Below are 22,201 nucleotides of genomic sequence, written 5' to 3'. Positions count from 1 at the left end.
GCACTTTGAAAATTGTGTCTTGCATCCGCCGTTTGCGATCGAGGTTTGTCGTTTGTGGTTCGAGCTTAAAATGAGTGTTTTCAAACATTCTTATTTTAAAACACTAAATAATTATTATTTTTTTTACATTTTTTATTACATACTACAAATACAATTGTGTTTGCAGCTTTGAAGTTCCCGTTCGCCATTCGTTAACCTGCCAAAAAAATGTTCAGGGTGAATCAATTTAAAATCATGTAAATCGGACTTGGTCTTGGATTTTGTTTTTGTAAATCAATCAAAAATTTGAGAAATTCTGGCAAAGTTTTTAATTTTTATATTGATTCGTTGAACTGGTTTGAGGAACAATCTGAAGCTGGTTCTAGCATCTCTAGTTATAAATTGTGAATGGATAAGCTCCGTTATCAAGAATATTGATTGGCGCACAAAATGGCTGCCACTTACCTCAGTAATGTGTTTATTAATAGTGAACGGATAGGCTGTATTATCATGAATATTTGTTAACCTACAAAATGGCCTCCTCTATGTATGGACAGTTCCACTTTAGTATATATTGAAGTGCTGTCATAGTCCTTCTGATTCGGGCCCATTCTCTCTCTGTGATATAATAGGACATTGAACACTTGACTGCAGAAAAGCAAAGCAAACGTTCCTCACAGAAATGTGACATTTTTTTGGCCTATGTCGTGTGTATAACCGCACCTGCACATTGCATTAGATGTAAACACTGCTGAAATGTTCTGGGACAGATGTCACATACTGAATATCTAGCGGTTTCCTTTTCTCAGTGTACAGAGCGCTGTCATAAACGTGTTCAAAGGAGGAGGCCTGCAAGCCAGCGAGCTGTATTCCCTGAACGAGAGTGTCAGGTATGGTTCAACGCAGCTGCGAGATCTGGAATGTGACCACAATATCGCATATATCAGTATTTTCTCACACACACAAACACACACACGTTACACTCTCCTCCTTCTGCTAATGCACCCTTGTCCCTATAACCGCTCTTCACGGGTCACGTGACTGTCCAGAATGCACAATTAGCTGGTAGAAGAGGGAAACTGAAAGTGGGTTTGGGAGGGAGGAAGGGAGCGTGGTCAAAGGGAGCAAGCATGTGAAAGTGAGACAGAAACACAGTGACATTAAACAGTAGCTGCAAAAAAAGTCATTTATGTGGGGTGAGAAAATAAGTGCAAGTGTTCCAATATATCACTAAGGAAGTCACCAAGCCAAGGATGCATGTAACTAAATTCATGAGGGGAGGTTCAATTAGCAGCCATGTGCCGATGGACGTCGCCACGACGTCTGGCAGCACACAGACTGTTACGGTATGGAAGCTCTGCTCATTTTTCCTCACACCTTTATGGGGTGCAATTAAAAAAGAGCGGAGGTTCCATCCTGAGTTCCGTGGACTGTTCCGGAGACGCATCGTGCAGAATTGAATCTCCCCCATGAAGACAGGGCCAAAAAATAAATATTACCATCAAAACTCAACACTAAAATTAAAATTGCAGTCATTATCACACCTCCCTCCCATTATCATACTCCCCCCCCCCCCCCAAAAAAAAAAAATAAATCAAAACCATTATTCAATTTTGTGAGAACTTGTATTTTACCAATAAAATATTCAACTTTAAATGCTTGCAAGGACCTATGTTAGCACCAAACAAAGGCATTATTTGAAAATAAGTAATAGGGAGGCAATTTAGGGAAGTAGGTCACAGAAAGTAGTGGGTGCATGCTATGTCCTCTCAGCAGAGGTGATAATAATAATCCTGAAAACAGATATAGGTGACCGCAATCGTTGTCATTGATGTCACTTCCTGTTTTATTGCATCATTTCCTGTGGCACAACATAGAAAGTGACCTTGTTATTCCCCAAAACATTTTAAATGTGCGTTGAACTGCAGTTTGCTCAGCAGTTGTTGGCGAACTGGTAATATTTGTGCAAAATCTGACATTTTCTAAACTGGTCGACTGATCTTAGGCTCACAGCCAAGAAAGATTATCGTCAGCGGACAGAATGTGAAGGAAAAGCCCCCAGCTTAATGCACATGTCACAGTGACTTACAGCTCATCTCTCCAACTCCAGAGTTATTCTTTTAAAACTCAACGTGTTTGTACCCTTCTTTATTGTCATGTCCCAGTTTCCCCGTGATCACCTTCCCCAGTATAAATGGATGTTATTCTTGGGGTGATTCTCCAGTATTCTGTCATCACAAATCATTCGGTGTCTGTGTGCACCCCCATCCGTCAAGTAGGGAGACCACAACCGGTGGCTGTTCCCTGTGTTATAAGCAGACTGACAGCCACAATGATCAGTGCATCGATAGAGGGGGTCCTGCCACCGCTCACCCCTCCAGCCATCCTGGTCCAAACCATGGCAAAGGCTTTCACTGACAAGTGACCACAGTGCTTGGTTACTACAACATGTATAAACAGAAGCTACGAGACACGCATGTTCCTTCCCTGTGAGACACGTGTACCCCTTCCCTGCGGGACACGCATGTTCCTTCTCTGCGGGACATGCGTACCCCTTCCCTGCGGGACACATGTTCCTTCCCTGCGGGACGCGTGTACCCCTTCCCTGCGGGACACGCATGTTCCTTCTCTGCGGGACACGCGTACCCCTTCCCTGCGGGACACACATGTTCCTTCTCTGCGGGACACGTGTACCCCTTCCCTGCAGGACACACATGTTCCTTCTCTGCGGCACACGTGTACCCCTTCCCTGTGAGACACATGTACCCCTTCCCTGCGGGACATGTGTACCCCTTCCCTGCAGGACACACGTGTACCCCTTCCCTGCGGGACACACATGTTCCTTCCCTGCGGGACACTGTACCCAGGGCCATCTTTTCCATTGGGCATGATGGGCAGCTGCCCGGGGGCCCCACGGGCAAGGGAGCCCCATAGGCACAGCTCTTAATGAGAATAAATAATCCTGCAAAAGAAAAAAAACCTGCAAAAAAAACCTACAAGGGTCACTGAGCAAGTACATCTATCTATCTATCTCTATTTCTATATATCTATATCTATATCTGTATCTGTATCTGTATACATCTATATATCTATATCTATATGTAGGGGCCCTGGTGCACTGCTTTGCCCGGGGGCCCATAATGTTGTTAAGATGGCCCTGACTGTACCCCTTCCCTGCGGGACACGCATGTTCCTTCCCTGCGGGACACGTGTACCCCTTCCCTGCGAGACACGCGTACACATTCTTCCAGTTGCCCTACATTACTCTAATACCACCTTTCCCAGCTAACTAAGGGTGAGTGAAATTTTTCAAAACGGTTCCACAGAATATTTGCCAGTGGAATTTGTCCTCATGCGTTGGAAGTCCTACCCAACCACGTAGCGTAACGGATTGACCGTTGTCCTCCCAGCTTTATTAATTTCACAAAATACGAATTTATCATACGGTGCGGAATGCCATTCTTCTGAACGGCGAATCAAAGGCGGAACTCAAAGATTGATTGGCCGGCTCCTCGCTCTTCCGTAATTTGAATTGCGCAAATTCTCACTGCAGTTTTACTGCTAACCAATGCTGCATAATGACGCTAGTTCCAGTAAACAGCTGAGGCAGAATTCAGCAGAGTTTTATTACTATTAGAAGAAAGATAGCTGAGCATTGTCCTGTCGGAAAATCAGAATCATTACATAAAACTATGTGTCTCTCTTGTTACCCCGCACAGCCGTCTACACAAATACTAACTTCATTTGGAAGAACTCCGTGTAGTTTTAGGTATGGAGTCAAAGGTCTTCTGAGGGGAATATTGGCAAAGTAGTCCAGCTGTTTTATTCCTAAATTCAAAGTTGTTGTTTGTTTCTATGCAAAATGAAGAGCTAACGAGGGAGGAAGATTTCGACAGACAGTGGAGTCTTTGTTTTGTGTTAACGAAGCAAAAGTCAACATGTACTTTACTATAACACAAGTTTAGATGGAACATAATCTCTTTTTAATTGAACACAGAGCATAACCCACGCCGACATCAGATCGTTGGACAACACCTTACAGCCCGCAGAACAGCCCACAACGTTGTTCTGTTTTCTGCCCCAGAATGCCCCAACAAGCTCAGATGTGTCTAGAGTAGGGTGACCTTTCCTTATTATATCATGTTTACTAAATACTTCAATAATATAATGCAATAAGCATATCTATAGAAACAAAAATGCCTTTTTTTTTGCATAGTGAGAGGGATTAGGACCTCGCAAACTACCCACATTCTGTGCTTCTCATGATGTTTTTTTGTAATCTTTTCTTTGGCAGACATTTGCTGAAAAGTGAACTTGGATCGTTTATCACAGATTATTTTCAAGTAAGTCATGAGAAAAACAAAACAAAAAACCCCCAAAACTATCAAGTAGAAACCTGCTGGGTTTTTACCCTGTAATTTCACAGCAGAAGCCGCTGTCCCAGACCACAGGCTGCTCTGCAGCAATCATGAATCAGACTGTGGAACTGCTACATGTCTGACTTTTGCAGTGACTGTTTTATACTTTCAGAGGCTCCGTTGGATTTTGTTTTTACTGTTTGTGCCAAATACACGGCTTCAAACTAGTTCCCGTCCGCCCCCCCACGTGTTTCATAACTTGTGGAGTAACGTGCAATTCACTATGATACCGAGCTCAGCACTTACTTTTGAAGTTGTTCCCCCACATTCTGGAAATCTCTAGATGAGATTTCTTGAAAATGTTCTTCTACTATGGTTTCCGTGAAAATCCCATACAATGTGTGCATCTCTGCTATGGAAGACTGTAATTATCTTCCCTAAGGAATTATCTTTTCAAACAGATCAGCTCAGTTTTGGAGGGTGCCCTGTACTAAACAAATTCACAGTTGTGTCATATTCTCGCCTTCTTTCTGATGAACTTGGCAGTGCAGTGTATGATAATAAAGATCTTTGTAATCTTCCACTGGTCTGTGCTTGTCAGCAAATTTTAGCTTTAAATGTTCTTTGATCTTCATGATGAAGCATTATGTGACATCTGAAGAAAGCGGATTGCCCCTAGGGTGTACTTAAGCGTATCTTGGACAAAAAGGGGCAAATTCTTATGTAATCAATTAATTTTTATGCGTAAGAAAGGCAGCCACCTTACATATGTTCTATAGAAATGCAGATACCCAAACCTCTGTTTTGCAGTACAGAGGAGCAGGCTGTAGGCACATGTGCAGAGTCTTGTTCCACTGACCTAAGTCCTCCGTAGAGGGTTTTCTTTTTTAATGAATACACCCCTGCTGAAAAACTACTGAAGTCCAAAATTGTTTCTTGTGTTTGCAGAACCAGTTGCTCTCAAAGGGTATGGCCTTCATGGAAGAGAAAGTCAAGCTGTACGAAGGTGAACGTTATTGACAGTGTTCTAGAGGGAACTGTGTGATTGTTAAAGCACTGGCAGTAGTTATGTGATGCAGGATTATAGGCACCAGATCCACTAAAATTATATCTGCACCATACTTGCTGACTGTTCAACGCTCAACTTATAGGGGGGTATTAAATTGTTAGCGAGATTTTTTTTTTCCCCCGCTGTGTTAAATTTTTAAAAAAAATCTCCCGCGGGTTTTTGCCAGCGATAGCGACCGTTTTGAGTTAGCGCAGCGGGAGAACTCGTGCAATTCAATTGAAAAAGAGGGAACGCTCCCCCCGAGGGTTAAAAATTGTGTTTGCGAGATTCTAGGGGAGTTTTAACGCGGTCATGTCTAACACAAGAAAAGGTTTTGCATACATTAGATTGCATTACACATTGATAATATCTACATTACAGTACTTTCTTTAGCATATTTTTTAATTGAACTATTTTTTTTACCATACAATCATCTCTACCATGTCAAAACACATTACTACATTCATATTTGTACCAAAAACATACATAAATATAATAAGTGATTTTTTTTTTTTATTTCATAATTTTTTCACAAGAAAATCAACTTACACAAGTTAGACATTAGTGATAAACATAAGTTTAACTTTTTTTCCACATTATTACATGATTTCAAATACTTTTCAGAGGTTTTTTTATTTTTAACACACCCCAAAGAGGTGCGAGATAAAACAGCATATTGGCCTGTTTAACGCGCCACGTTAAAAAACAAGTGAATAGCTTTTAACGCGGCTGCCTCTCGCACACCCTATACTTTCAATAAACCTTCTACTGGAGCGCGAGAGGACCGTTTCATGAAAAAAAAACGTAGCGTTAAAAATGGAATTGAATTGTGGGTAAAGTTAACCCGCTCAAAAATGATAAAAAAAACAGCGTTAAAATGACTTAACACGCTAAAAACCCCAACTCACTGACAATTGAATACCCTGGATAGAGCCAGTGACCCCCACAACATGCTGTTTTGTCACACACTCACTTTTATCGTTCTGGGTGTTCCGTTGGCCTTAGATAAATGCTGACATGCTGAGGAAATAGAATGAATCATCTTTGCTGACGATGGCCAGGTGCAGAATTCATATTGAATAATAATTATACATTATGTGTGACACAGCGAGTGAAAACTTCCTTATGAAAAGTTTCCTTTCCTGAAAACACTATGAGCAGCCACCAACTCCCGTCCTGCATTAATCCCACTTGTTTATATATCCCTATTCAGGGGAGAACCGTATCATGATTCTGTCCGAACTGTGGGATCATTTCTTCACCGAAATCCTGCCAACGCTCCAGGCTATCTTTTACCCTGTCCAGGTATTATCCCAAATGTTTGGTAATGTTTTGGTCTTACATGGTAGCTATTAAATGTATTAATGGTTTGGCGTTTAACTTTAACATCGCACATGTACTACATGGGCTACGAAATGGCGAGAGAACCGTCCAGCATTAAACAATAATTTGACACGCTACTTCTCTAGGTATCATACAACAAGCAAAAGACTGACATAGCCTTTAAGTGCCTGATTCATTAAGGAACTTAAATTAAGAAGTTTCTTATTTCAGTCTTCTGGACAAAACCATGTTACAATGCAAGGGGTGCAGATTAGTTTTCTGTTTTGCATATAAGTTAAATACTTACTGTTTTTTCATGTAACACACAAATACTTGATAGCTTATTTGTACACTGAAATTTAAAGTTGATATTTGTGTGCTACATGAAAAAACAGGCAGTATTTAACTTATGTGCAAAACAGAAAACTAATTTGCACCCCTTGCATTGTAACATGGTTTAGTCCAGGAGACTTAAATAAGAAACTTCTTAATTTAAGTTCCTTAATGAATCATCATCACCATTTATTTAAATAGCGCCACTGATTCCGCAGCGCTGTCCAGAGAACTCACATCAGTCCCTGTCCCATTGGAGCTTACAGTCTAAATTCCCTAACATACACACAGACAGAGAGAGAGAGACTAGGGTCAATTTTGATAGCAGCCAATTAACCTACTAGTATGTTTTTGGAGTGTGGGAGGAAACCGGAGCATCCGGAGGAAACCCACGCAAACACGGGGAGAACATACAAACTCCTCACAGATAAGGCCATGGTCGGGAATCGAACTCATGACCCCAGTGCTGTGAGGCAGAAGTGCTAACCACTGAGCCACCGTGAATCAGGCCGTAAGTCGTTGACTACAAGCTTTATATAAGCAGCTGCATTTCTAGACCACAGACAAATACGAGAGACGATAAAACAGTAACAGATTTCTAAATAAACCTTAAACAATGCTTTTAAAAAGCAAAAATATGTCTATCTCTTTTGATACCCTTTAAGGAGTTTAGTCTCTCCGTAGTCAGGCTTGCTTGTAAAACCAATTTCCATGCTATAGTTAATGTGACCAAAAGGAATTTAGTTCACACATTAACTACAGGCGAGTACAAGTTGCCCTCATTAATCCCGTTATGCCTGGAGGTTCCGGGTTGTTAATTAACGCTAAATCATATTTTAGTCTGGTGGCTGCCGCTTAATAGCTGCATTAACCTCCTAATGAATTAATGATTAGCAGCTACAGTAAACACTAGCGGTTCCAGAGATTTAAATATGAAGGACAGCGGGAGAAGAGATTATCATAAAATATTATGGAGATTGTGCCCATAGCAGCCAATCAGACCCAAGCTATCATTTATCAAGTGCATTCTAGAAAACGATAGTTAGATTCTGATTGGCTGCTATGGGCAACACCTCCACTTTTCCATTTTAGAAGTTTTAAGAAATCTACCCGCCAGATAGGCTCTAAGCACCCAAACAACTTTGTTTTAAGATAACAGTGCTTGGAGCGTATTCTGTGCACAATCTACTTGTGAGCTGGAGAATCCAGCAGCCACAACTTCTGTACGCTCCAGTCACACGGGCGGACTTACTAGGCGTTTATCAGTGGCGCATTCCAATGGGAGAACTGCTGGTGAGTTGCCGGAGAGGCGCGGCTGTCATAGGGATCATCGATCACCTGGACACAGAATAACAGCTAAAACTCAGCATTTGTCATAGGGAGCGATGATCCCTATACAAGCTGCTTCTCTTAGATGGCTAACAAACATTTTACTATATGTAAATAAGCTTTTCTTGTGGCCTTTCTTCTTGTACTTTGTTCAAACAATGTTTCTGCTCCCTGCAAAACAAACCAAAACAGTTAAAGGACACAAAACGAAAAAAAAAATTAGTTCAGTGAGTTAATAAAGTTATATGGACTTTGTGTCGCCATTCCCCGATCCGATCCCCAATGCCTGTAACAGTCTCATTGCATTCTGCTCTGCCCCTCTCACCTCGCACTTATTCAAAGTAGTCTAGGGGGTGTCAATGCCCTTCCTCTGTTACCTTTCAATTTGCATGAAAGTCAGCGACTCCCGCTTGGTGTGAGGAGCTGTAAGTGACCATTACACCTACTGGGGACGTCGGTGCATCCAGTCAATGGAGTATACTACATTCTCCAGTTTCGAGTGGAGTTATCCTTTTACCCTTCTGATGCAGAGTAGCTTAAATGTTGGTTTTCAACCATAAGGTAGCAAGAGGGATTAATGATTTCTGCAACTTAAATATCTATTAATGTGTTATAAAAATAAAAAATAGTGTATTATATTCCAGCTGGGCATTGCACCCAATAGACTTTAAGCTGTGGTCCAGTGCCCACTATGAGACAGTGGATAGAGAAGAACACCCATTTACCCAGCCTACCATTAACATTAACGTTGCTCTTTGCTACAAGACCAGTTTGTTCTTTGCCGTTTTACAGGGCCAGGAGCTCACGATTCGTCAGATCGCTCTTCTTGGCTTCAGGGACTTGGTGTTGCTGAAGGTGAACCTGGAGAAATCGCTTCCCTTGGTGCAGTCGCAGATCCCACCTCCCATCCTGCAGATGCTGCTAGTCCTTCAGGTGGGATTCCCAGATGGACAGAGTTGGGACAATTCCTTTACCAGAGCTTCTGTTTATTTTGGTAGTAAATGGATTTATGTTTGTCCAGCCTGGAGAATGGTTTCCTCCATTAATGCTCCACCAATCTGATCAACAACCACCCGCCATTGTGACCATAACTGTATGGGGGGAATAAATGTTATACTGTAATTGCTATATTTTGTACCCTAGTGTCATGGGATGTTATTATTTAGACTTTGGTGAATTCCATAACTGGGATTGATTACTGAGGGCCTGTATAACCGTGATGGCCATCTCAGCAATACAAGGCAGAAAGAGACGGCCTATATCTTGAGCGATGTTTCAGATAGAATAAGATCAGTCATCATCATCATTTATTTATATAGCGCCACTAATTCCGCAGCGCTGCACAGAGGACTCATTCACATCAGTCCCTGCCCCATTGGAGCTTACAGTCTAAATTCCCTAATATAGACACACACTCACACAGAGAGGGAGACAGACAGAGAGGGAGAGACTATGGTCAATTTTGATAGCAGCCAATTAGCCTACCAGTATGTTTTTGGAGTGTGGGAGAAAACCAGAGCACCCAGAGGAAACCCACGCAAACACAGGGAGAACATACAAACTTCACACAGATAAGGCCATGGTCGGGAATCGAACTCATGACCCCAGTGCCGTTAGGCAGAAGTGCTAACCACTGAGCCACTACAAGCGTTCAATAACAAAGGCGACGTCTCATAGCTACAAGACGTAGTACATTTTGTACACATGGAAGCTGATAGTTTACTGCAGATTAGAGTACTGTTATCATCATAGATTCATATAGCGCCAACATCTACTGAAGCGCTGTACAGAGTAAGCAAAATATATAAAGCATTGCTGCAATTACAACATCAAACTGGGAGAAGCAAAGTAGGAAAGAGGACGCTGCTTTCATGAGTTGATAATGTAAGAGGAAAAGGTGAAGCATATTGTGTGGGAAGTATCTGAGCCATGATATAGCTTCCATATAGATCTCCACTTCATATAGATATCTGTGCACTTTGTAAAACATTTTGTAGTGTACGGTTAGTGAATCAAGTTAATGTGTGGTCAGGTTGGCTTGATTGAATAGATGAGTTTTTATCTGAGGGTCCAATGATTTGGAAATGGAATGTTCATGGTGCAGCGAGGAAGAGAGTTCCGTTGGGTAGGTGCAGCACGAGAGAAGACCTGGAAGTGCGAGTGAGAAAGGTGATCTGTGGAAAGTAGAGCTATGGGGAAGGGATGTAATGAGGTCTGGTTGTGTTGAAGGCTTTAATGGTTGACTTGAATTTTGCAATGTATCCTTAGATCCAAATTCCAGGTAACTCTACAAGTCCAACGCGCTATCCCGCCCTCTGCGTTCAGCCAATGACCATCGCCTCTCTTCCCCTCTGGTTACCTCCTCCCACGCTCGCATCCAAGACTTTTCCCGTGCTGCCACCCTCCACTGGAACCAGCTCCCCCGCTCCATCAGAACTTCCCCCAACTTGTCCAGCTTCAAACGGGCCATAAAAACCCACCTCTTCCTTAAAGCCTTCCAGTCCCCCACCTACCCCCCTCTCACCCCTGCCCTCCTTCCTGTCCCCTACCACCTCCCTCCTCGTCGTTCTCCTCTTCCCCCCTCTCCGTCCCTACCTCCGTTCTCCCCCTTTCCTCCTCCTACCCTTGCGTCTCTCTCGGTCCTACCCTCCCCTTAGATTGTACGCTCCTCCTAGCAGGGCCTCCTCTCCTCCTGTTCTCCACCACCTTAACTCTGCTCTCCAGCTCCTTGTCTCTTCCACGAGGTCCTCCTGCTCTTCTACCCCTCTCTGTACCCCACTGGGGGCCCTCACCTCTCCTCTAGCTGTACTTTGAGCTTCCGAGTTACTGTGCTTTTTTTGTTAACTGTACCGTGCTGTCTCACCCTGTACTGTGATTCTGCCTGTCCCTGTACGGCGCTACGGATACCTAGTGGCGCCCTATAAATAAAAAATTAATAATAATAATGGATTAATTCCACTTCCTCAGGGAGAATAGGGTAGAAATATCAATAGTACTCTAATCAACAACAGTCAGCTTCTAGACAAGGAAGCTGGGCATTTACTACATAATATGTTTATGAAGCCCCCCCTGTCCTTGAGAGTTTGATACTTATCCAACTGAACCATTTTATTCTAATCTGAAATACAGATTTGTGAACCCTCTTTGGGACAGGACGACGATCATGGTTCATTGTCATGTAGCAGTCAAACTGATACTATATTTACTTATTTGCAGGGTATTCACGAGCCCTCAGGTCCCAATGAGGGTTATCTGAAGCTGGAAGAGATGGTAAAAATGGTGGTGTCACCATATCTGGCAACATACGGAGACCGAAGCTACAGCCACGGTGGTGCTTCCTGTATACTTGGTAAGATGAATCTCTTCCATCAATAAGAATGGATGATATTCAATATATTGTCTGCTATATGAAGAACGGTGGGTGGGTAGGGCATATCGAGGCTTCTAGTTCTACAACCGTTGGACGACCTTAACAGAAATAATGGAAATAGATTTATGGTATTGCTCAATTATTCTTAATGCACTCGGCAGCCAAAAGGAATCTTGGGATGTTTCCTCGGGGGAATTCACATGGATGTATGTATGTTCGCAACGTTCCCAATCGGAAAAACAAGTCCAATTAGTCTACACCCCTACCTGCCCTAGCCCCACTGCCAAACCATTGCCATTTTAGGTGATACCATACCACTTCTCACCGAGCCACACCGCTCCTGCCAGTTGTAGATTTTGCCATTTAAAAATATTTTCTGGTGCATTTTTTCGGCTAATATCGTTCTAAGCAAAGTGAGTCCAACCCCATGTCTGAACACATTTATATTTAGCTAATTGGATCACATTGTATGTAGTGTTTGGAGTATTAGGCCTCAACCACACAGGTGTTAATTCTAAGCATTTAGGACTCCGATTCATGTCTGAACGCCACGTGCGCGTAAGATGTGTTTAAAGATAAAGCTCTGAACGTGAGAGTAGTTCCGCCCGTGTTCAAATCCATGCGGTATTCAATATGCGTTTCCATTTGTATCCGGGTGTAAGTATGCTTTGCCTAAACAGTACAGACTGCAGTATACACTCGTATACATGTTTAAGTACACTAAAACATCACATCAGAGCACAAAAAAAAATAATAATCAACAACTCATAAGTCATAACAGTATAATAATTAAATTTTTTTATATTTTTGTTAACAATAATTACATATAATATTTCTATAGTCTATATTAGTTGCTCTGTGATAGCTAGTGGCACACGCATACGTGTACTTTTTAATTCAAAGACTACGCCGTGTCAGTCAGCACCTGAACTGTAGTGGGTGCAAAAGTTACGGCTGAACACAAGACTAAGCTTCTCATTTATATACTACCCAGAATCCTTTGGTGCACTGGAGGGAGCGGACTCTGTGTGAACACAGGTCGTCCCAAGACATAAACATCTCAGATTATAACCACCACAGGGCACATGTTGTTTCCCACACTCCACCGTGTGGGAATTCAGCAGGTCGTGTTATTTATATTCAGGTAATTAACCCCGTTTGCCATGTTTATGTAGGGCTATAATCGCTAATCCAAACCCTTTAAGACTTGAATCTTAGTCAAACATTAATTCCCCAACGCCGAATCAGCACCACGTCTGCAGGACATTGCTGATATGTCTGACGTAGGCTGCCATTAAAGGCTGTTTGCACCCAAACCTGAAAGTTAACTTTGGATGGAGTTTTATGAGGTAAATATTAATGCAGAATATTGTTTACATGGGTTCCGCAAGGACCCCGATGCCTGCTGTGGTCTGTCTGTATGATAAAACTCTTTCATGATAACAATCCTCGATACACAAGGCTGCTTACTTATAAGAAGTCTTGTAATTAAATGAAGATGGTGCCTTCGTGATATCACCCGGTCCCTAGTGAATTCTCATGTACATTGGTTCGCTCCACAAAATGGCTGCCTCCTCGGCCTGTACTTGACAGGTGCCCTTTAAGAATTTCATAGTGTTTCAGCCTGCTGCGGAAACACCACACTCGACTTGTTTGCTGGCATAAATTTCAGCCACACAAACACTTCCACAGCGCTGAGAAGAATACAATGTTCCCTCGGGCTTGCTGCCCGATCTGACACAGGAAGTGTATGCAGCTCTGACAGCCACAGTAAATAAGCACATTAAACTCAATGCAGCTGTACCATTAATTAGTGACAATAACAAAAATGACTTTGCAGATTGGAACACTAGGCTGCTGTAACCAGAGGACGGGGATGGTGTGCGGGGGGGGGGGGGAACTGGCAGAGCGCCATGCTGTTTGGGAAATGGCTCCAAAGTCATCGGTTTACCCAGAATCCTTAGCGTTAACATGTAAACACCTTGCCCACTACTCAGGGCAGCTGGGGAAACACTGGGCATCAGCTGCATACCAATCCGATGCCATCATAGCCACTCAGGAGGTGACATTACATACAAAAAAAAAAAAGAAGTGCTTTCATTTTGTCAGTCACGGTTTGATTTCTGTGAGTTTATCCCTCAGTAATTTGGCCGAGGGCTGTCGGCATATTCGGGAGATTAACATGCTGTGAGGCAGCCGTTTAGTGGGCTGAACATTCATTAGAATGTAGCCTATTAATGCAATAGGAATGACCAGGGCTGTACTCCTGTGAACTCGTGATGACTGCTGCTACACTCCAGGGCACGTTTATAAGATGCAGCATTTAGCTGCAAAGTTTGCACTGAAACTCAGCAGCCAAAGACTTGGGAGGGAAATTCGCCAAGCTGCCATATTTTTTTGGGTGGTTTTGCAAATCGCCACTCCATGCCTGGTGGTTTTCACCACAGTATTTACTATCCAGCGGTTTGGCGACCGAAAACTGAAACGGTAAGCGATGTGCGGCGTTTCAGAACCCCTAAACCGCCAGAACAACAAAGGTTGCTGTGAGAGGTGCAGTTGCTTAAACCGATGTCGGAGCGATCTGGCCATTCAGGACATAAGACAAAGCATAATACACTTATTGATTATGAAAGTAATGAATAGCCATCTTATTGAGGCAATTATTTAATGACTATAATAGGGAGGGGCAAATGAAGATATGATTATATTAAGGGGCCAATATTATATTATGGGAAGCAATACTATTTAATTGCTAATGAGGGCAATTAAAATTATTTATGACGGTGGCAACACTTTATTTTATAAGGTGGGCACCGTACTCTTAAGTGCCTGCATGTAAATGGGCACAAGTACATATTGGCACTTGTAGTACCATAAATGATGCCCACATCATGAAAAAAGAAGTGTTGACCTATCATAAATAAATATTGCTCCCGTTATCAATGAAATAGTATTGCCCTAAATCGTGAGGCAAAACCGCACTTTAGTAAATGTCCCCCTGGATTCCATTCTCTCACTTGCACTAAACAAATAAAAGCTAATTGCCGATTGGTCACTGTGGTTCACTGCAACTTCTGACCTCAATGCAATCATAGTAAACAAAGATTTCTCTGTGGAAAACCCATGACTCGCATGTGTACCAGTTTTGACACCGACATGCTTTAATTTGCAATGTTTATTTTGACAGAATTCAGATTCCTGTTAAACGGCTAATAATGCACTAGATTTCTATAACATATTCTACCAATATTGGCACCTTAGAGAAAACATGAGGCTGTGGTATTGTAGCTATCCTGGTTTTGGAGTCATGCAATGGTTTAAAGGAGTTGGGGCAATCAGTGCTCTAGAGGGCACTATCTAAATGGTTGTGAGCCACTTATGGGTACAATGCCAGCCTAACCCCTCCACCACAACACACTTATACACTCCCCGTTCCCCTAATCCCTCGTTGTCAGAAGCAGCGATCAGAGGGGTGTACAACCAAATTACTTGTACATCAAATACATAACTTGATATGTCTACAAGAAATAATTAGAAAAGTATAAAATTTAGCATTGAGCAGTGGAATTGGGGGAAAAGAAAGCAGCCTCCTCCGAGCTAAGTAGAGCGAGCCCCTAAGTCCTACTAGACACCCAAGGATCCAATGCTTAGGAGTACTAGTGGACACAAGATGCTGCTAAGAGACAGGCAACGAGGTAGGTGCCTCATTGCATGGAGGAAAAGTAAAAAGACATAGATCATCTCCTGGTCTTCGGTGGAAGGAGAGACAAGTTGACCCTCTGCAGGGATGCAGGATAGCTGCAAACAATCCAGAAAGACAGGTCTGAGAATCCGTCTCTCCTCCTGTGTTGCCCCCTTCTCTAATTCACCGCAGTGCTCACTCTTGTATCTACTTGAAGTCCTGGTGAAAACCTTTTGCTTTGAGAGGCATTACCCAGGAATTCCCACCCCCCACCCCAGTATAACGTTAGGTTGAAAAGTTCAACATTGCAGTGTTAATGTTCTCTGTCACAGCAAGTCTGAGCTCATCTCAGCCCCCAATGTCATTTCTGGCATATCTCTGTGAGAGTCCAAGCGCTCCGTCAACAAGTCGCTGGTAATTGTTTCATATAGGTAGCAGAGTGAGGGGTGTGTGTTACCCACCGGACTGGAGTGTACGACCAGCAGGGACCTGTCTGAGAAGTTAGGGGGGTGGGGGGGGGGGTTATAATTCATAGTAAACATAACATAAAATGTTAGTGTCAAGAACAAACCCCCCCAGGTATGGCGGAACTAAAGAGAAACATGAAAAATCTTATTAAGCTTCATTGGGATGTCAACAACTACTGTAGTAATTTTTGAGCTCCCAGGTATCTGTGTGTACCTACAGCAACATGTAATATTGGTACCGTTACCGTGTGTTTAGCCAGATTTCATTCATGTCACTTGTTGTTCCTAGTAAAACAATAGGCTCAAATCCGTCATGAATATTGGTCCTGCTATATTTTTCCTCACTGGCTGTAAATAGGGATGAGGTGTAATAATGTATTTTCAGGCCAATCTGTTTAAGCACTCCTTATACAGACCAACAAGGACACCTGCCACACACACACACACACACACACACACACACACACACACACTGGAGTCAGCCATTTTGTTTCCTGAGAGAATGCCTCTGATCGTTTCTGTAAAAAGCAAAGATGAGGCACTTCATGTGGGCTGAACCAATAGGATCTGATTGCTCTCCATTCGCTAGGAACCAGTGACCTCACCCTGCTTTAAATGTGTCTTGTATACTTCGTTATTTACTCTCGGGTGACATCATATTTTTAATGACATCAGTTCATCATCGCAAAGGTCAGTGGTGTTCAACCATATTGGAGCTGGGACCCTCAAGAGTAAGTAGGTCATTGCTCTGGAACCCCAAAAAACATGGTTTCCAATTGAATATATTGCATATCTTCCACTCAGTGGTACCCGAAAAACATGCTCTGGGACCCCCCTGGCGTCCTGACCCACAGAATGCGCATCTCCAATATACACTGCTCAGCCACATTAAAACCACCTCCTTAATATAGTGTAGGTCCCTCTTGTGCCGCCAAAACAGCTCTGACCCGTTGAGGCATGGACTCCACAAGACCTCTGAAGGTGTCCTGTGGTATCTGGCACCAAGATGTTAGCAGCAGATCCTCTGTAAGATGTGAGGTGAGGCCTCCAGGGCTCGGACTTGTTTTTCCAGCACATCCCACAGATGCTCGATCGGACTGAGATCTGGGGAATTTGGAGGCCAAGACAACACCCTGAACTCTTTGTCCTGTTCCTCAAACCATTCCTGAACAATAGTTGCAGTGTGGCCGGGTGCACTATCCTGCTGAAAAAGAGGCCACTGCCATCAGGGAATACCGTTACCATGAAGAGGTGTACTTGGTCTGCAACAATGTTTAGATAGGTTTTACGTGTCATAGTAACATCCACATAAATGTCAGGACCCAAGGTTTCCCAGCAGAACATTGCCCAGTGCATCACACTGCCTCCGCCGTCTTGCCTTCTTCCCATAGTGCATCCTGGTGCCATCTCTTCCCCAGGTCACCGACGCAAACGGCCGTCCACATGATGTACAAGAAAATGTGATCAGACCAGGCCACCTTCTTCTATTGCTCCTGTTTTGGTGCGCACATGCACATTGTAGGTACTTCGGCAGTGGACAGGGGTCAGCATGGGCGCACTGACCAGTCTGTGACTACACAGCCCCATACACATCAAGCAGCGATGCTCTGTGTGTTCTGACACCTTTCTATTATAATCAGCATTAACTTTTTCAGTAATTTGTGCTACAGCAGCTCTTCTGTGGGATTGGACCAGACGGGCTAACCTTCACTCCCCACGCACCACATCATTGAGTCTTGTGCACCCAAGACCCTGTTACCAGTTCTCGGTTGTCCTTCCTTGGGCCACTTTCGGTAGGTACTAACCACTGCATACCGGGAACACCCCACAACACCTGTCATTTTGGAGATGCTCTGACCCAGTTGTCTAGCCGTCACCAAAGTCGCTCAGATCCTTACACTTGTCCATTTTTCCTGCTTACAACACATCAGCTCCAAGAACTGACTGTTCACTTGTTGCCTAATATACCTCACCTCATGACAGGAGCCATTGTAACAAAATAATCTATGTCATTCATTTTACCTGTGTGTGGTTTTAATGTTGTGGCTGATCGATGTGTGTCACCTTTACACCTGTCTCACTTTATACAATTATTTTTTTTATTCAACGTCACATTGGCTCTATCACCAGCTGTGAATACGTGAGAGATTTGCTTCTTCACTTTCTATCAGAACCTGATGGAAGCCCCTCAAACCCCCACCCAGAGGAATATCAAAGAATACATTTACATTACATTTCAATTAATCAGTCAGTGGGGGAAGATGTTGGGGGAGGGGTCACCTATTATTACTAATGTAGGAGACAGGAACTGTCAGACCAGATACACCAGGCCAGTAGTTAGAAAAGACCCAACATATAGCTATTAATTCATTATTGCATGAATTAAGTTTTTATTTTTTCATTTTTTTTTATAAGCTTTAAATATTACACTTTGTCTACAAACACTCCTAATAATCATTATTTCATTGCTTACTCAATATAGATGTATCGAACTAATGCTAAGATATTGCACATAAAATACCTTATTTAATAGTTTATTTTATTCAGTATTTTATCTGACCTTATGGATTTTTAATGTATATATTAACATTTATTTTGAATGTTTCTGTTAAATAAAGTATTTTATGTGCAATATCTTAGTATTAGTTCGATACATCCATATTGAGTACGGATTTTTCAGTGCTGGATCTAATCTCCTTTTTTCCTACAGTAACCTCCGACAGGTCTGGCCCATCCGTGTCCTCATTTGATATATTGTGCACACTAATTGTTTTTGGTTATATTTAATTGCTTACGCCCAAGATACAGTTCTACCTTCCATCTTTTTTTTCCCCAAGGAGGACATCTCAACATTTCTATTTTTGTGATGTAGTTTAAATATAGGCATCATTTATTGGTGCAATATCATTTGTTTGGAAAAATAATCATTCCATTCATTATATTTGTTATTTTTAAACAAACAAAAAATGCCAACAGTGTCACCTACAGGGTGTACGGAGGTACTACAGTTCTTAGAATAAAACTTGTAAATGTGATCAATGATGCATTTCCATTGGATGGCAGAGTCCTTATTTGATTTCGCTGGGGAAGCCTTTTGAGATTTGAAAAAAGAGTAACTTTTGACTTGGCAGGAAATATTATTTCAGCTACATAATCTGCAACAAGGGCTTCGTGTTTTAACTTCTTCAACCCATCGGTAGTTGGAACTGTCTTGTAAATTACAGGAGCTATAAGAATGCATTGACCTGCAGATATATTCTGTATAAAACATCTGCAGGTGGTTTTTGAGAGAATGTTTTATAGAGTTTTTATTCCCAATGGGCTGTTGTCTTGCATTTGCTTATAAAGTTTATTGTTGTTCGTTATTTCACCCGCACTAAACTTACCATATTCTGTCTCTCCAGAACATCGGTTCCCCAAATGTCATGTAAGGTCAGACTCTGCCCCCTACGCGTCACATGCCGGTACCTCGCTTGCTGTCGAGCGCTCTTTGTCCCCCCTCACGGAGCAGGAAGGGGAGGCCTACCTGGAGAGGTGCGGCAGCATCCGCAGACACACAGTGGCCAACGTTCACTCGGACATCCAATTTTTGGCGATGGCCTCTATAATGCACCCCCGATCTGAGGAAACGGATCTCTCGGACCAATGTCTGTTACTGCCGCCCAGCTACAACCAGCGGCAGTTCAGCAGCGAGCCCAACATTGCGGACAATCCCGCGGAGCTGCTCGATGGTTCTACGTCCGGCAGCTTGGAACACAACTCTCCGTCACCCAGCTGACCTACAACCCTACTGAGAGGACCGCGATCCGATCAGAGCAATGGTATATACTTAGATCACTCGGACAGGAAGCCGGAGACCATTGACAGAATCTTAACAGCAAACCCATCCAGTGATTAAATGACCGATTACACCACTTCTGGCACCAACGTACAGGAAGTTATTCTTGCATTTTTACACTCAAACCTCAATGCAAAACAGCAATAGAACAGCTGATTTCAAAAGGGAGTAAACTAAGCGGTACTTTACCATTTTAAAATAAGGTGCATTCTTTAAGGATATTTTTCAAATGGTACCACTCCCCTTGTATCATTAGACACAACCGAACAGGATGAGACTGTGGCAGAGTGACTGGAATGGGGTCTGGGCTGACAAGTCCGCCCCTCTAATGCACATAATGGTGCTTTAAAACACAAAACTTGAAAATGTCTTATTTTTTTCCCTAGCACCTCTCTAACGTGTGTCTGGAATGGTGCGGTAGAGAACATGAAGAAAAACAGAACAAATTAATTATATTTATGTAAAAATGTTATCTCGCACGTTCTATATTTGTAGCTCTATCGTATTTTGTACGGATATCCGACAGGGTCAAAAACAAAGAGCATCGATAAAGGTCCTTTGTTGGTCAATGTGGCGATTTCGTGTGAACAGTGATTAGCCAGACAGACCCCCTGCAGGGAGGGAAGGATGGAAGCAAGCGGACTGCCAGGGGTCTATATGTGCGGAATAAAAGTTTATATTTATAATTAATTTTTTTCTTTTAAAAAAAAAAAAAAAAAAAAGCGATTTCATTTTTAAATACGTTAATGACCATTTAATAACGAATCTCGTTAATTAACCACACAGAAAGGAAGTTTCCATTTTACCCAGAACATGGTTTCCTTTTTCTGCTCTGGTATGTGGTACCATATAACACAACACCATAACAGATATCCTCGACTTGGGACATACAACCATATAAGATGTACATATATCCTCCTCGTACCACACACAGATTCTGCTATACATGATAACAGTATGAACAGAGAATAGGACAATGATACTTATATCAGGAAAGATTGCACGTAGATGCAGAATTTCAGTTAAGGTACTATAGGCCATAGACATAATATTCAATAACACTATTACATAATATAGAACAGTTTAACATAGAATGCTTTGCCTGTTTTATAGATATGTGTGTGTGTGTGTGTGTGTGTGTGTGTGTGTGTGTGTGTGTGTGTGTGTGTGTATGTCAGATTTCATTACACTTCTCAATACAAATCCCATCCTTAGACCCAGGACGAACTACAACTCTCAGTTACAAACGATTACAAAGTCCTACAACTCTCATTATGACATTATTGCACACAGTACTAACTACAACTGTTACAAGATATCATGCACAGTACAAACACCACTGTTGAAGTTACAAACGCACAGTAACACTACCATTAACGTCAAGCGACACCATATGCTCCTATATATGCGTATTACCCCCCCCCTTACCCCAGTGATTAGGTCATTGCAGCTCCTCTGTCCATACAAGTGTCTGAAAGGGAAGACAAAAACAATTTTGGTTCAGTTATATGCGTATATTCCATAACTAGCCAACAGGATCCTGCTGAAATGTTAACATGCTGACATCACATTGCCCAGACTGTCCCATTAACAGGACCCACAATTTATTTATATTCATTTTGCATTTGTTCACTTCAAATGCATGCGTCCAAAATATTATTGTAGGATTTTGTTACGTTTCTATGATGGTGCCATTGTCTGCTTCCAGAGATCAGCGTTCTGTAGAGTGTCGCTGCAAAGGGGGAGGGGTAAGCTGGAAACCCAATTACAAGCCAGGAAATCGCAGTCTGTGATTGGTCCTCGGGCTGATCTAGCGCCCTCCACATTTTAATGTGATAAATAAATGCGTCAGTTCTAATTGACAGAACTGGAAGAGTCAAAAGCAGCAGCAGTTCCAAATTTTAGGTACATTTTTATTCTATATGAAACATAAATATAGAACACAAATCGGTACATATATAAAAAAGGCGAGTGGATATGTGATGAAATTATAAGACAGATGCATTTATCTCTAAATCCAGTTATAAGGCCCTTTAGTCACTAAAGTGATTTGTAACCAAATGGACACAGATGGAGCAACTTCTACTATCCTCAATATCTGCATTAGGGATTATGTTATCAGGGCTAGATATATGGAAACCACCACAAGCGAAGGGGCTAAGGTATCAGGTTTAGGATTCGGAGTCTTCTTTGGCCTTAAAAAATAATTTCACCCAAACCAGAAAATGTCGTTTTAGATGAAATTAAATCTCTCCTGTCGTCAGATTGCAAAGGGCTTAACCGGATACTGGGGTTGTCAAAATCATTAGTCATCGCAAGAACCACTGTATCAGAGTAACGCAGGTAAGCAAAATGTTTTGTTGTTTAATCACCTAGTTACACCCAAAACAACAATTTTTAGTTTCGAGTGGAATCATCTGTTACTCATGATTCTTTTTTTTTTTTTTCCTTATCAATCATGAACCAAACGAGTA

General features: G+C 42.3%; 1 protein-coding gene across 2 annotated transcripts in view; it reads left to right on the top strand.

Moving 5' to 3' along the window:
• Positions 1 to 20,413, top strand: part of PRR5L (proline rich 5 like) — a 38,404-nt gene extending 17,991 nt beyond the window's left edge. Inside the window, exons 3-9 of one of the 2 annotated variants that reach the window (XM_075188328.1) lie at positions 789 to 869; positions 4,274 to 4,322; positions 5,286 to 5,343; positions 6,599 to 6,690; positions 9,163 to 9,303; positions 11,587 to 11,719; positions 19,294 to 20,413. In XM_075188328.1, the coding sequence (XP_075044429.1) occupies positions 789 to 869; positions 4,274 to 4,322; positions 5,286 to 5,343; positions 6,599 to 6,690; positions 9,163 to 9,303; positions 11,587 to 11,719; positions 19,294 to 19,667 (928 nt within the window). In that variant the 3' untranslated portion in view covers positions 19,668 to 20,413. The remainder of the gene's footprint in view (positions 1 to 788; positions 870 to 4,273; positions 4,323 to 5,285; positions 5,344 to 6,598; positions 6,691 to 9,162; positions 9,304 to 11,586; positions 11,720 to 19,293) is intronic. The other variant, XM_075188329.1, reaches the window with a different exon arrangement.
• The last annotated feature ends 1,788 nt before the right edge of the window (positions 20,414 to 22,201 follow it).

Source organism: Mixophyes fleayi, chromosome 10 (assembly GCF_038048845.1).
Source record: "Mixophyes fleayi isolate aMixFle1 chromosome 10, aMixFle1.hap1, whole genome shotgun sequence".
Lineage (NCBI taxonomy): Eukaryota > Metazoa > Chordata > Amphibia > Anura > Limnodynastidae > Mixophyes > Mixophyes fleayi.
This window is presented reverse-complemented; position numbering and strand designations above follow the sequence as displayed.